The sequence below is a fragment of the Gopherus evgoodei genome, chromosome 6 (assembly GCF_007399415.2).
Source record: "Gopherus evgoodei ecotype Sinaloan lineage chromosome 6, rGopEvg1_v1.p, whole genome shotgun sequence".
NCBI classification, from domain to species: domain Eukaryota; kingdom Metazoa; phylum Chordata; order Testudines; family Testudinidae; genus Gopherus; species Gopherus evgoodei.
In genome coordinates, this window is record NC_044327.1 from 41520530 (window position 1) to 41534958 (window position 14429).

The following is a 14429-nucleotide window of genomic DNA, read 5'->3' on the forward strand; positions in this document are numbered from 1 at the left end:
GAATAAATACTCATTTGAGGCCAGATACTCCTCCGATTGAAGAGAGTAGCAAAGCTCCCAATGAGCAAGGGCAGACCTGTTGTGTTTTGAGAACCCTTTTCTGTTCTGGTCTCAATGACACACTACTGTGATGCACATTATTAACAAGTAGTATTAATCCAACCGTGCCCTGAATGAAGAACTTTGAGCTATCCAAACTGCTTTCAAATTAGATAAGCCTCTGTCTTGTGCAAAATTTAGTAATAAAACAGAATCAATTATTTTCAGAGGCTTACAATCATCTTAGATTTAATTAAAAAACATCTGTATCTTAAATTTGTAAAAGATACGGTCAATTAGCATTATTTGCTCACTGGGCTAGAAAGAAGTCACCAAAAATAGTGTTGGATTTGCACAAGAAGATATCCAGGCAAGGATTCAATGTTAAACTAGTAGGGTCTCCAGTTTCCTTGAGCTAAGACAACAGAATTTGGCCCACAAGGAAATTTTTCCTTTGCAAAACAATAGAAGGTGTTTTTAAAGCAATCAAAATATATATATTTTAGTACATTGCTTGAAATATTTATACAGGACAGTTTTCTTACTGCTCTATAGTGACAGATACAGAGTCCAAACCACAGACTTTCATATAGTTGAAAGTACAGGCCCACTCCTCTATGCAGAATATCCAGTGAATTTACTGGGAGCAGGCCTTTGTTCATACCTCTTGACAGCTCTGCCAGAAATGATGCCTCTGGTCCAGAGGCAGTAATTTGTGAAGTGATTGGGTCCAACAGAGTTGGACTTGCTCTCTGTTTTATTTGTATGCACATACCAGACTAGAAGCAACTAAAGGACTTTATATAAGAAATAGATAAAAAATAGAAGTGTAACAGCTTACAAATACTTGATAGTGAGAGAGAAGTGAGAGGTGTAAATGGCTACTCAGATGGAGCATAAGTCATAAATCAGACAGCCTGCCAGAAACTGACCTGAGAGAAGAGAATCACCAATCCACTGTCCTCTTGAAGGGGGCTGAAACTTGGGAGTGAATTGTTGCAAACTGCAGCAGTCTCTTGCAGAGAAATAAACACCCAGGGCTTGAGTCTGATCTCACTCACATTTCACTCTCACTTATACCAATGTAGTTGCACTGACTTCTGGAGTAATTCCCAATTTAGGCCTCACTCCAATCAGATATACTAGCATGGCCACCTACACTCATAGAGTCTCATTGACTCCAATGGGGAGTGGGGAGGGCTCCATGTGGGCATTCCCTGTGCAGATCTGAGTGCATGACTGAGGTTTTATATGGAGTTAAGTGAGAGAAGAATCTTGCCAAGAATTTATTGTGTACTATTAGGTAATCCTTAGTGCCTATCCAAAATGAGAGCTGATGCCTATGAATTAAAGCAGTGGTTCTCAGCCTCTTTCTTACTGTGAGTCCATGTTACAACAGAAAAATATTCAGGGCCGCCTCCAGCATATGTCAAAGGAAAGAGGAGGATCACAGCCTTCAGCTTCAGACTCCATTGAAGGATAGGGATAAAATCTTGACTCCACTGAATTCAAGAAAAAAAAATGGTTGGAAGCCCCTCAAATAACATGCAAGCCTCAAACATACGTTACTCTTCTGCTGCCTTTACAATACAGGATTTCATGATTTTAAAGAGAGAATGGATGTACTTTTCATAGTATTTCACCCAACTGAGAGCAATAGCAGTATATCAACACAAAAGAAAGTTGTTTTGTTTTTTGGTGTGGAAGGGTCTAGATTTTATCCTTAAATTTTAAGAGGTGGAAGACAGACATGTTTGTTTTATATTCGGGTTTTATGGATTTTGTAAAACCGTGTGGGGTTTTTTTCCTGTGAAATTCAAGCTGGTCACTTCTTTTGGAGCTATGCGCTCTCTGTATTTTCCAGTTTAAGGAGTTTCGCTCTAGGTTAGTTAGTTTCTGGATGCTTTGGGAAGCGTAAGAAGGGAATTGTCTATATTGTTCAAGCTGAAATATGCTGCTGTATAAAGAAGGCTTCCCATAATCTCTTACCTTTGCGTCTGATCGGAAATGTGCTGTCAGCCGCCATGGACACGCGTTCAATGTGCGAAACCCTTAGTACGAAGTTACATTGTCACGACTCTCGCTAGGTGATTAGGAGCTGGCCTTAAATATCACTCGTCGTGCGCGTGGTCTTCCCCCCTTGGAAAGCAGATGCCACGAGTGAAAAAGACCTGCCCTGCCCAGTGAGCACGTCCCGAAGTGTTTCTCTGCGAACGCAGGTGCCAGCCTACGCAGTAAGGGCCGGATCCCTCCCCTTTGATGTCAATGAGACTCTTTCCATTCGCTTCACTGAGCGTTGCCTACCACATCATATTGGCCGCAGAGAAAGATTTGAGGTAGGAGGCGGGGCCGGTTTTGTGTAACAGGGGATGGGGGGTTGGACTAATCTTGATCACCCTTAATGTAGCCTTGAGGCGCTTCTTGAACATCTTTAACTGCTCCCCCAAAGGCTTTTTTCTTGCAATTTCAGGGCCCGATCCTGCAGTCCGAAGAGTTTTGCGCGAGTTAGGACAGCAGGGTCGGGCTCAGCCACTGCTGATGGCTACTTTGGCCTTTTATATTTAAAAACACGAAACAAATGTTAATGATGAAGTATTACCGTTTTAAAAACCGGTTACTTCCCTAGGCAGAGGTTTTGTCACGCTACACCTACTCATACCTAAGAGGAATACTGCAAACGTGTAATCCCAGCCTACATCATCTTTATAATGTGGTATTGTCTCATTCAGGATACGGCTCATATATGCCAGGATTGGGGATTAAAGAGACTATGAAAACCATGGTTTCTCTTGATTGGGTTCGTCAAACGTGAAAACCCTTAAGTACTATATAGTTTTTCCGTTTATTTTTTAAAGAAAAATGTTTGTATAAAGTCAAAGAAAAGTATTATGAGCAATAACACATACTTCTCTGTATGACCCAACTAGTCATTTAATAAAAGCAATGAAATAATCGTTACTGTTTCACCTGAGGAGATGCCAGAAGTATCAAGTTAACAGTGTGAGGAGTTTTCCAGTGCCTGCAGACCATCCCGTAGAGGCACTTATCTTTACATTTTTACCTGACCTCATCTCAGAGCCCCTTCTCTCGCCCCCGCGAAGTTTAAGCACAGGGAGTGGGTTAGAGATGAATTTTCAAGGAAGGTCAGAATGTACGCTGCCTTTTGGATGTAATACATAAACTGCATAGCCTCCCGTGTGACTTAACATTAGGAGCTTTCGGGGGAGGGGGATATTTGATTTTAAAAAGAAGAAAAAAATTATTTAGGTGAAACTTCAAATGTGTCCAGTTTGAGGGAGACGGTTCATTTGTTAACTATAAAAAAAAACTGACGGGTAAAAACGATTCACTGACTGTCCATTTACTAGTCACCGGACAGAAAGGTGCAGGAGAAGAGCACTGTTCTGTGCTAGGCTGAAATAGCCAAAGCAAAGTAGCAACTGCTGATGGTTTCAAAGTGCACAGCAAATTCGGAATCTCTTGTCAATTCCTCAGTGCCTCACCACTTCAATGCGACCCACTTTCCTTTGCTATTTGCCCTCATCCGCCACAGCCCACTGAAGTCTACAGCAAGACTCCCATTGACTCATGGGTTTGGGGTCAGGCCTAGAGACCCGCTGTTTACTCCACAATTATCCGAGTCCAGAAGTGTAGGATCGTTCAGATTTCTCTGTGCAGTTGGCTGATTTAGAGGAAATGTCATTTTGATTGTTTTAAATAAATATGCAGCTTCCTCGTCGTTTATGTACATTGTATATATTTTTAATTCAGGGATTAAAGTAAAAATGACCTGGACAAAGTGGAGTGTTTTATCCAATTATTGCCGATTGTCTAAACTGGTTTGAAATTTAAAATAAATAAATTCCTCTCACTCCCCCCCGAAAAATCAATGGAAGAAGGAAAAACTCAGATCAATGCTCTGATTAAGGAGTTATCTGCTGGAAGAGTTTGTTCCGATTGACTTCCGAGGGGGAAGGAGCTAGCTCTATTTCAGAGAGGAAGAAACTTCCATTTCCTTAGGCAGTTAGAAATTCTCTGAACTAGGACAGACCATTAACTAGGTTTGTTACACACTATGGGGCCGATCCTGCATCTAGTCCAAACGCAAAATTCAAATGCTCAAATAAGATTCAAGGAGCGAGCTCCTAAAGGGAACAGAGCCTAAACATCAACCTAAACTACCAAAAACCACTTCCACACGAAGTTTATCCTTCTGGATACAGGACCTGCTCCAGCTCTTGCTATACTGAATGGGAGCAGAATCCTGTCCTTGGCAGATCACTGCCTATTTTCTTCCTTTAAATCGTCTTGCTCTGTGCAGCCTGTCAGGCTGGATCATTAGCCGATGGGGGAGAAGCATATTAAGCATGGAGCAAAGGGAGGGTTGCACTGTGTGGGTCCTGTTTTAATAATCCGAGAAATGCAGCACGGAAAAAGAAAAAAGGAGTTGGTGTGAACAGGCTCAGGAATCCTTAACTTCGTTTTCAGGCAAAAGGGGACCACGCGTTACAAAGCGAATAAAACACCCCAGTGCCGCTCAGACATGATCATACAATTGCAGGCGGACTGTGATATACAGCTAGGCGCATACGAAAAAATATCATTTTTCGCGAGCCTAGTAGAACTTTATAACACTCCATCTGCAACTTTAAATGGCAACCCCACTAAACAAACAAGGCAGGTTGTGCGGGAGGGGAAAACTACATTCATTGTTGATGAGGAGACCTTACCTTTTTTGAGCTTAACTCTCTACCGGCTCTCCTGTGAGCGGCCAGCAGCCTGTACACCGGGGGCGCACACGGGTTCTCAGGAGCAATGGGAATTTTTGCTGAAAAAGGCAAGAGGCAGCACACTGCGCAGACTGCCCTGTGATGGGATCATATAGTGTTTAATCTCCTCACACCCCGGAAACTAAACAATCTAAAACTCTGAACGCGTAAGAAGTGTTGGCTATAAGAAGTGAAAGGGAACAAGGGCTTTACAATGCTCCAGGGCAGGTACTTCCCCTGGGAACTGTAATTAATAATACATGTACATATTGGTTGAGCGGGACCTGGTAACCCCTACCCAAGACCTTGGCTTCTACTGCACTCTTCCCTCCTTTTATAAGTCAGCTCAATTCACTGCGTTCCTTTCAAGCCACTGCTATTGGTTAGACACCTAAACAGCCGTGAGCTTGGCAAGACTGTTCTTTCTGGTGGTATCCCTCTTTGCGGGTTGAGATGGGACAATCATACATTTAAAGGTAGATTTAATACAAATACAATACATACATTCGCCTACCGCTAAGAATCAGAGAAACGAGTGACATTTCTTTTCCACCTCCTAGTTTGTTCTCATTGCCCATTGTGGGGAGGAAGATGACACCTATTATCCCAATGTACGGGTACGATTCTGCGCCCAGTGACGCCACTGGCAATTCGGATCTCAATTTAAATCAGCTTCCTCTAGGACTTGAGAAAAACGCCTCTGATTTTATGTGCAGTCAAAAAACATAGAAATAAACCCTAAATCTAAATACGCGAAACACTCAGAAATACCCTAAATACTCCCCATAGAGGGACTTCGAAATTAGCCTTTTGTCCCCATTAAAACATAAAAGCGAAAAGGTCTCTTTGGAAAGTTAGCCAGCGGGATTTTATATACATTATGATGAGCATATGCTTAGCTGTGTTATACTCTATAACTGACTTCAGAAAAAGGACAAGCACTATATTGTTTTTTATTTAGCCATACACAAGTTTTTATGTTAACATTTCCCCACGGCAGCTGCACAGATCACAGGCAATAAATATTCAGCTGCATGTCTATTTATATTGCAAACCCGTTACAAGAGGAAACACAGGATACATAAGTATTGTACGGTTGGCATTTTGAAGTTTCTCGTTCAGAGGAGGAGAAAAGGAAACGTGTTATAGCGGAAGTTGTCCAGTGTTTGAAGTTATGTTTGAATCCCACAAGTTACCCACTTAGTTCATTTCTCACTCACATAATGCAGACAGGATGCGCTTTTGACGTTGCACAGGGAGAAAAACAGCAACACTCACGATAGTGCCCGGTGACCTGTTCCTTAAAAAAACAACCCTCATAAAGTCCTTCGCTTTGTAAACATCTTACAGACAACGCACATCCGTGAGGGGGCTATTTTCTGCATGATCGCTACACGCCAGAAACGGGGTGAAAAAACTCTCTGTCCCCCTGAGAGCCGGAGCCGCTGCAAACTTAGCAGGGTCGGTCAGTTTCAGGTCGCAGCATAAAGTCAGGCGCGCCTTGACAATCGCCACCCAGAGACGGATGGGAGGGGGGAGTGCAGAAGTGCTCCGCCGACGGCAAAGGCGGAGCAGTGCCCGGGCCGGGCAGTTTCCGATCGGAGCATGACGTTGTTTGAGGCACTAACACCACCCGCCAGGGTGTCCGCGCAACGACCCCGGCAGGAGTGGCCGGAGGTTGGGACAGGGGTGGCGGTGCCAGGCCGCTCCCCTCTGGCGCTAGAAGGAGGCCGGCGCTCCCCACGCAGCCGCTCCAAGGGGCAGCGGCCTGGCCGGGTCCGGCCCGGGCTGGCAGCCCAGCACCGCCGCCGCACCAGGGCTGGGCCGCAGGAGGCGGGTGCCCTTCCCGACCCCCGGGGCGCAGCAGGCGGTGTCCCACGGCGATGCCACGCCGAGCAAGGCGGCCGGCAGCAGGCAGGGGGTGCGAGGCAGGAGCTGGGGCCCGCAAGCCCAGGCGGCGGCCGGCGGCAGCAGGGGGCTGGGGGCCGGCTCGCTGCCCATCAGGATGCTCTCGATGCTGAAGGAGCAGCCACGGCCGGGGGGAGCGGCCACCTGCTGTGCCCCGGCCGCCTCCTGCTCGCGCAGCAGCAGCACCCCCAGCTGCAGGGCGCAGCCGGCCGCCCGCTGGCGCGGCAGGGGGCAGGCGGGGTGCAGCGGGAGCCGGGCCTCGGGCGGCACGGAGCGCAGGGGCTCGGGGGGCAGCAGGGCGCAGGGCGGGCAGAGCGGGGCCGGGGCGGGCGGCGGCGGGGGGCGCTTGAAGCGCTTCCTGCGGCGGAGGAAGCTGCCGTTGTCGAACATGCCCTGCGAGGCCGGGTCCAGGCCCCAGTAGCTGCCCTTGCCCGGGCTGCCCGGCTCCCGCGGCAGCTTGACGAAGCAGTCATTGAGCGAGAGGTTGTGGCGGATGCTGTTCTGCCAGGCGGGGAAGCGCCGCCGGTAGTAGGGGAAGCGGCCGCGGATGAAGGCGCAGATGCCGCTCAGCGGCAGCTTCTGCTGCGGGCTCTGCAGGATGGCCATGGTGATGAGCGCGATGTAGGAGTAGGGAGGCTTCCCCTCGGGCTCCCCCTGCCGGCGGGGCTGCCCCTGGACGCCCCTGCCCCCTTCCACCTCCTGGGCCCCCACGCTGCCGCTCTCCTCCTCCTCCTCGTCCTCCCCATCCGAGCGCCGCGGGCCCAGCTGCCGGCTCATGGGGCCGCTCGCCCACGGACCCTGGTGCAGCCCTGGCCGCCGCCTCGCCGTGTGGCTGGGAAAGCCGCGTCCGAGCCCTTCTTATACCCCTCCCCAGGCCAGCGCGGGGAGAGGAGCGGCTGGTCCCTGCTACAGCCCAATGGGTTCACTGCTGCAGTGAGGTCCCTGGGTCCTGCCCACCACCGAGGGGGAGGATGCTGAGTCCTTGGGATGCGTTTGCCATTGATCGGGCAGTGGGCGAGCGCAGGACCCTGGCGGAGCTCCCAGGAAGCAGATCGGGGTGGGGAGCATGGCCCACTGGGCTACAACTCTCAGGCTCTTCAGCCATTTCTCCCTCCACTTGTAGCGGGTGAGGCAGGTGGGCATGGAGAAAGCACATTTGCAGCCTTTACCGACGGAAAGACACATCTGGAGTTAGTCAAAATTTGAATGAGCAAAGTTATAATCATAGTAAACTTCGCCCCCGGCTGTCACTAAGATATGGACTAGAATTACCAGCCCCTGCTCGGCGCTGCCTGCTGAAATGTGCTGCTTGTACAGCAAGGACACAAAGACTCTCCAGCGTCGCTTCTCAGCGCTACTGAACTGTAATCAGGAGATTAACATCCTTACGGATTCGGGATTTTAACAGGGATGGCATTGGAAGTCCACGCGTGTGGTTTCACTCCTTACAAAAACCAAACGCTTAGATACCCCACAAATGAAACCTCACCACTATTTACGCCAGAAAACGTCTGCAATCAAATAGTTACAATAATTTTAGTTCCTCCCGCTAAAAGGCATCCGACGGCACTACTAGCTGATCCACATGGCCCGGGGTTTGTACTGAATGACTACGAGCACACAACACAAAAGGTCAAGTTTTCAAACTAGATAGGAGAGAAAATGCTTTATTTGAGATTCTTGAAACTCACCACACTTAAATTGAGCCTGCATAGCAATAAGGCGCTATCTGCGGGCGACAGTCAGATCGGGTGTGGTAACTTGACGGCTTTAAGAGCTGAACTAATGAACAGCAATTTGGAGAATAAAGTAAACTGATCACAGCGCAGAGTTTACTTTGGGGAAAGGCGTTTCTGTGAGGTTTGGATGCTGGTGGGTTAGGAGAGGTTTCCTATTGCAGTTCTGAACGAATTCCCACTTCCCCTCCGCTATTACAGTGGCGAAGGCTAGACGCTACCCTCTGCTAATAGGCTAATTACGCCAGGCATTAAACAGCTGGGGCAAAAGGTCCAAACCCCAGCCGGTCAGCTTGGCTTTTGTAAACTTCAGCTCGTTTGCAGGTGGATTTGGCCATGAAAATGGCAAGTGACACCGCACATGAGGTTACTATTTACCTTCCAGATCTGCACATGAACACAGTAGGAAATAGCACAGCGGCAGTGAGGTTTAGAGAAGAAAAATCAGGAAGAACTGTACAATTCCCCTTCTGTGTATTTGTCTTCCGCTCTGAAGGCTGTTGCATGCTGATCCTAGTTTTTGAGATAGGGAATTCAGAATACGGACATTTTCACCCTCTTCTCACATATCATCAGAAAAACCCTGGGCAAACTGAAGTTTACTTGGGGACACAGAAGCTAGCCTGCATTTCAATGCTTTCTTCTTGCTAGCATTTCCATGACCAAACACACACAGGATATCTATTCAAAGGTTTACTTTCTTCCTTCATAGCTGCTACGTTTTATTTACACATATACAGCTTTCTCTTTCTGTACTCGTTTGCAAGAACCGTAGTGTTTTTTCGTTGTACCTGAATCAATGTCCCTAATATACAAAGACAACTCTGGAAAATATTTAAAATACAAAATGAAAATAAATTCAGGCTAAGTAATTCATAAATATGAACGGAGTAATTTCTCTTCTGAGAAAATACAGACATGCAAGGAGGAACAACCGAATGAATTTACTATTAGGCTGGTGAGGCATGCGATAGCTTTTTCTTGATGTTAGCACGGCCAATAACATTACTTATAAGAAATTTAAACAATATGGGGGAGAAATTTCCTCTTGTTCATTAGATCGCTATAAAAGGTCTCAAGACACTTACATCACTGCGCAATTGCTGTTATATCTGTAATAATGTTAAAGGTTAAATCAAACCGACATTTCTTTAAAAAAAGCAAACGTTTAGGTTTCTTCTTTCTGCATATAACGGTCTGATTACGTTTCGATTGCTGGCTCGGACGTTTTCTACCAGCACGATGGGTGTGCTGCATGCCCTCCACCAATGAAATGTAGTTCGTTTTGTTTTTCAGCCAGGCATCTTATCATCATCAGAAAATCAGGCTGTAATTCTAGCTGAAAGGGTAGGTCTCCCCCATCTTCCTCTAACTTCGCAAAACAAAAGTAACGCCCACCTCTACAAAGTTCAGCAGTTGTTAAATCAATGACAGTGGAAAATAGCGTCGCAGAGGCGGAAGCGGACACTTCAGTCTGGGTTTTCTAGCTTTTGCCCATATCTTTTTATGATAATGTAGCAAACAAATGGAGTACGATCTAAGAGAGCAGGCACTGCCCTGCTTTCCCTCGGGCGGGTATAATTAACCACCTCTCTTCTGGGATCATCTTCATAGGAATTAGAATTAGAAAAAGTTCAGAAAAAGACAAAAATGAATAGGGGTATAGAACAGCTTCCCTGGGAGGGATTAATAGGACTGGGACTTTTCAGCTTAGAAAAGAACCAACTAAGGGGGGATGTGATAGAGGTCTATAAAATCATGAGTGGTATACAGAAAGTAAATAAGGAAGTGTTATTTACTCCTCATAGTACAAGAACAAGGAGCCACCAAATGAAATTAATAGGTAGCAGGTTTAAAACAAACCCAAGAAAGTATATTTTTCACACAATGCACAGTCAACCTGTGGAATTCTTTGGCAGAGGGCGTTGTGAACACCAATACTATAACAGGGTTCAAAAGGGAGCTCGATAGATTCATGGAAGATAGACCTATCAATGGCTATTAGCCAGGATGGGCATAACAGTGTCCCTAGCCTCTGTTTGCCAGATGGGATTGGATGATAGGTTATCAAGTGATCCATGCCCTGTCTGTTCATTCCCTTGGGGGCATGTGCCATTGGCTACTGTCAGAGGACAGGGTAGTGGGCTTGATGGACCTTTGGTCTGACCCAGGATGGCCGTTCTGAACCCTCTGAGGAGAGCCCCAGTGAACAGGATGCTGATAATCCAGGCAGTGCTTAGGGGGTGAGAACATTCACCACAGTTGGGACCTGGGAACAAATTGATTCTAAAGGCTGCAGTGCAAATTTGTTCTCACTTAACAGTTACAGGCTCTACCTTACCAATCTAGAGAGGCTAGACTCACAGCAGAGTTTTAGCTCTCCAAAACCTGAACATTTCCTTACCAGCTGATCATCAAACAGAAGAAGGGACAAGAAGTCTTAATCAATTTTTCTTTACCCAGGGCCTTTTTTTCCCCAAGGTGAACAATGATGTTAAGCAAATTCTGGCAGAATGAAATTTCCCCTATGAAGACAGAAGACTCCATTTTGATCACCAGCCCTGGAATTTTTATTTGTAGAGGTGCCAAACTTCACCATCTTTGGGCTAGAAATAACAGTTAACTAATTTTTTTTCCCCTAAGGAAAGATGTATATCACTGGGGTGTGTCCTGCCAGGCAATCCTGCATTCTTTTCAAACCCACACAATTCGCTTTGACTCTGGCTGGAAGCTGGGGGGAGTTTTGAGGGAGGGGGGACCACTGGCAAATATCTGTTTCTTGATATTGCAGGATCCTCCCAGAATTAAACTGTTCCAAGAAGAGTTGTGGTGGCAGCAGACGGGAACTAATATTTAAACACTTCCCCTTGTTTGTAACTACAGGGTTAACAAGTCATCTCTTCCTGATCCCTCTGCTAAACATCTTCACATTATACTGTACTAGCATAGCATTATGGCTACTCCGTAAATCAGAGGATTATGTCACATACACTTGAAATGAAGATCATAGATACAAACCTTATTTTAAGTTCCCTTCACAGCAACAATATGCACTGCCAGAAAAAAAAAAAAAGTCATACAATCTCACAGAAAAAGGGGAGAAATTGCACTGGACATCTTGGATAACACAACAGAAAATGCCCTATATAGAAAAATTCAATACTGACAGAGTCATAGCCTTGAAGATCTAAGAGGTCATTTACGGATCTCAATTCTATGAAAATGTGATTGAGGGTGTAGTTATGTTTATGTTGATATTATCCTTTACCTAACTTTGTACATCTCTCATTAAGGTATTTGTAGTTTTACTTATACAATCATTTTAAAGCTATTTGAAAAGGTGACTGATCATCTTTACTTTAGATCTAAAAAAGGTATGAAAGAGAAAGGTAATATGTAGCTAAACAACATGATTACCTGACTCTCTCTCTACTATGACTGATTATTCCCAGTGAGGCAATGATGTTTTTTTAATTATTTTTTTATTAAAAGAACCAACAGGATGGAGCAGTAGCCTCAGAATTGTTTTGGGGCGCTCTAAATTTCTCTATTGTGTGTGCACCAGATATCCTCAGTCATAATACTACATGACCCATACACAAACACCAGAAAAAAACCTTATCCTTAATTATTTCTGTGAATACATATATTACATCATTTAAACACATGCCAAAATTTTAGAAACACGATTTTACTCTATTTTATTCTGTAACATAAATACAAATATTTAAACAATAGATGATTTGGAATTCGTAACAGGAGTAATGTCAAATTCAGAGTTTAACAATTGTATAAATTGCAAGAGCAAAATGAAGCTACTGTATTGTACGTCATCCATTATTATAAAAGTTTGCAGTGTTAAGGACAGATATTTCTTCTTCTTTGTGGTGTGATGTCAACTGTTTTCCTGTTTCTCTATCATGGTAGCTATAAATACTTGTTTAAGGATATCCTTATCCAAGTTCCTGCCTGTAAACAGACAACAATTCATATTTTCCAGAATATCACAAAATAATCCATACATAAATGAAAACCGACAAGTATACAACACCTGTTACATACTAATGAGTTAAAACACAGACTTATTATAATGACCGTAAGTAGTAACTTTAAGCTATAGATTTCCAAACAGGCTACAATAAAAAGTATAAAATAAGAGAAATGGGGAAGAAATGCTGGATTAATCTTCATTAAAACTGCAGAGTCAACCTGGAGTTTAGATAAAAAACAACTAAAATCCTAAGAGGTATTTAGTTTCAACATTAATTATGAACATTTCTGAAAGAAAACAGGAGATCAGCCTTTAATATTACACACACCTAAAAGGTAATAACACTTTTTCCTTATGGAGATTTATCAAATCTTTTATTATAATAATTCCCACAAGCATGTTTTTAATCCTAGATTTTTTTAAAGTGACGTATACAACTCTGCCATGCTATAACGCGACCCCATATAACACGGGTTTGCGTATAGCATGGTAGCAGCAGGGCTCCGGTGGCGCTTTAAAGGGTCCGGGGCTCCGGCTACTGCCGGGAGCCCCGGGCCCTTTAAATCCCACTGAACTCCTGCTGCCTCACCCCAATATAACAGGGTTTCAGCTATAACATGGTAGGGATTTCTGGCTCCCCACAACCGCGTTATAGCGGGGTAGAGGTGTATATATAGGCTTGAAAGGATTAGATTTTTTAAATAGGTAAATGGTCAGTAATCATCAATGTCACTGTACACACAAAACAAAATATTTCCATCAATCACAATTTACACATAGGCAAAAAAAAAAAAGAGTGCCACTTGAGAACTTAAGAGTTGGATTTAAGTATATTTACTTGGGTACACTTTGACAGGTGATGTTGACAATTTGCATTTTAACTGCTATGAAGCTTTAACTTTTTCAATAGTAGTGTCTTCTACTGTCATTAAATACTGTCTGACCCCCTTGTCTCCATGTCCCACAATTGTGAAAATTTAAAATGGATAAAAACTGAAAAAGCTTAAAACCCATAATTTTGTGCCACTATGAAAATGTAAATAATTAAAAATACTTAAAAATAAACTCATATTATCCATCAAAATTATAATAAACTGAATTCTGCTAATCCTACATATATAATATATAAAACATACATACACATATTTTAATTACACACACTCCATATATACATACAATTTATGGACAATTGTATTTTATTTACTTTGTTTTAGTCGTTGAAGAATTATAGTCTGACTTTGGTCAGCTGTTTCTCACAACAGGCAAAACTAAGAAATGCATAGTTTCCTCTTACCTATTAGAACCAATCTGTTTGTTCTTTCATCATCCTCTTTCCAGCTTACCATGGTGTCTTCTAGATCATACAGTTCATGGACACCTTGGACAATCACCTGGTGGGATTTGTCTTTAATAGATACCAACCCCTGATCAGGAGGACAGTTATTGTTAGTATCACAATAGAGCCTAGAGCAGTGGTTCTCAAACTTTGTATTGGTGACTCCTTTCACGTAGCAAGCCTCTGAGTATGACCCCCCTCTTTAAATTAAAAACACATTTTTATATATTTAACACCATTATAAATGCTTGAGGAAAAGTGTGGTTTGGAGTGGAGGCTGACAGTTCGTGACCCCTCCATTTAATAACCTCACGATCCCCTGAGAGGTCCCGACCCCCAGTTTGAGAACCCTTGGCCTGGAGGCTGCAATCTGAATAGGAACCACATTGTGCTAGGCACTGTACAAACAGAATACAATAATTTGAATACAAGACAACACAACCCGTAGACTTAACAAATAAGAGTAGACAGTACAACACACGGTTTTCTGGTTATAGATAATTATGATTAAGTTGTTAACGCCCTTAGCTTTTTTACTATTCTAAAACAAAGATATATGAATGTGTGTGACTGTCAACATTTTAAAAAGGCTCAGCAGCATGATGACGTGATTAGAGCCAACACAATGAGACCAGCAACTAAGTGCCAAA

General features: G+C 44.1%; 2 protein-coding genes across 2 annotated transcripts in view; both read right to left on the bottom strand.

Moving 5' to 3' along the window:
* Positions 1-6527: 6527 nt before the first annotated feature.
* LOC115653562 (forkhead box protein D4-like) lies at positions 6528-7493 on the bottom strand. Its single transcript, XM_030566985.1, has one exon. It carries the CDS (start codon positions 7491-7493, stop codon positions 6528-6530), a length of 966 nt encoding a protein of 321 aa, XP_030422845.1.
* A 3071-nt stretch (positions 7494-10564) lies between these two features.
* The window catches only part of CBWD3 (COBW domain containing 3), a 56340-nt gene continuing 52475 nt past the window's right edge, over positions 10565-14429 (bottom strand). Inside the window, 3 exon segments of the mRNA XM_030566219.1 lie at positions 10565-12369; positions 12372-12421; positions 13738-13867. Coding sequence (XP_030422079.1) covers positions 12283-12369; positions 12372-12421; positions 13738-13867 — 267 coding nt within the window. The 3' untranslated portion in view covers positions 10565-12282.

Excerpts from the sequence above, each read along its gene's own strand:
- LOC115653562 (XM_030566985.1), bottom strand. The coding sequence starts at position 7,493 with ATGAGCCGGCAGCTGGGCCCGCGGCGCTCGGATGGGGAGGACGAGGAG.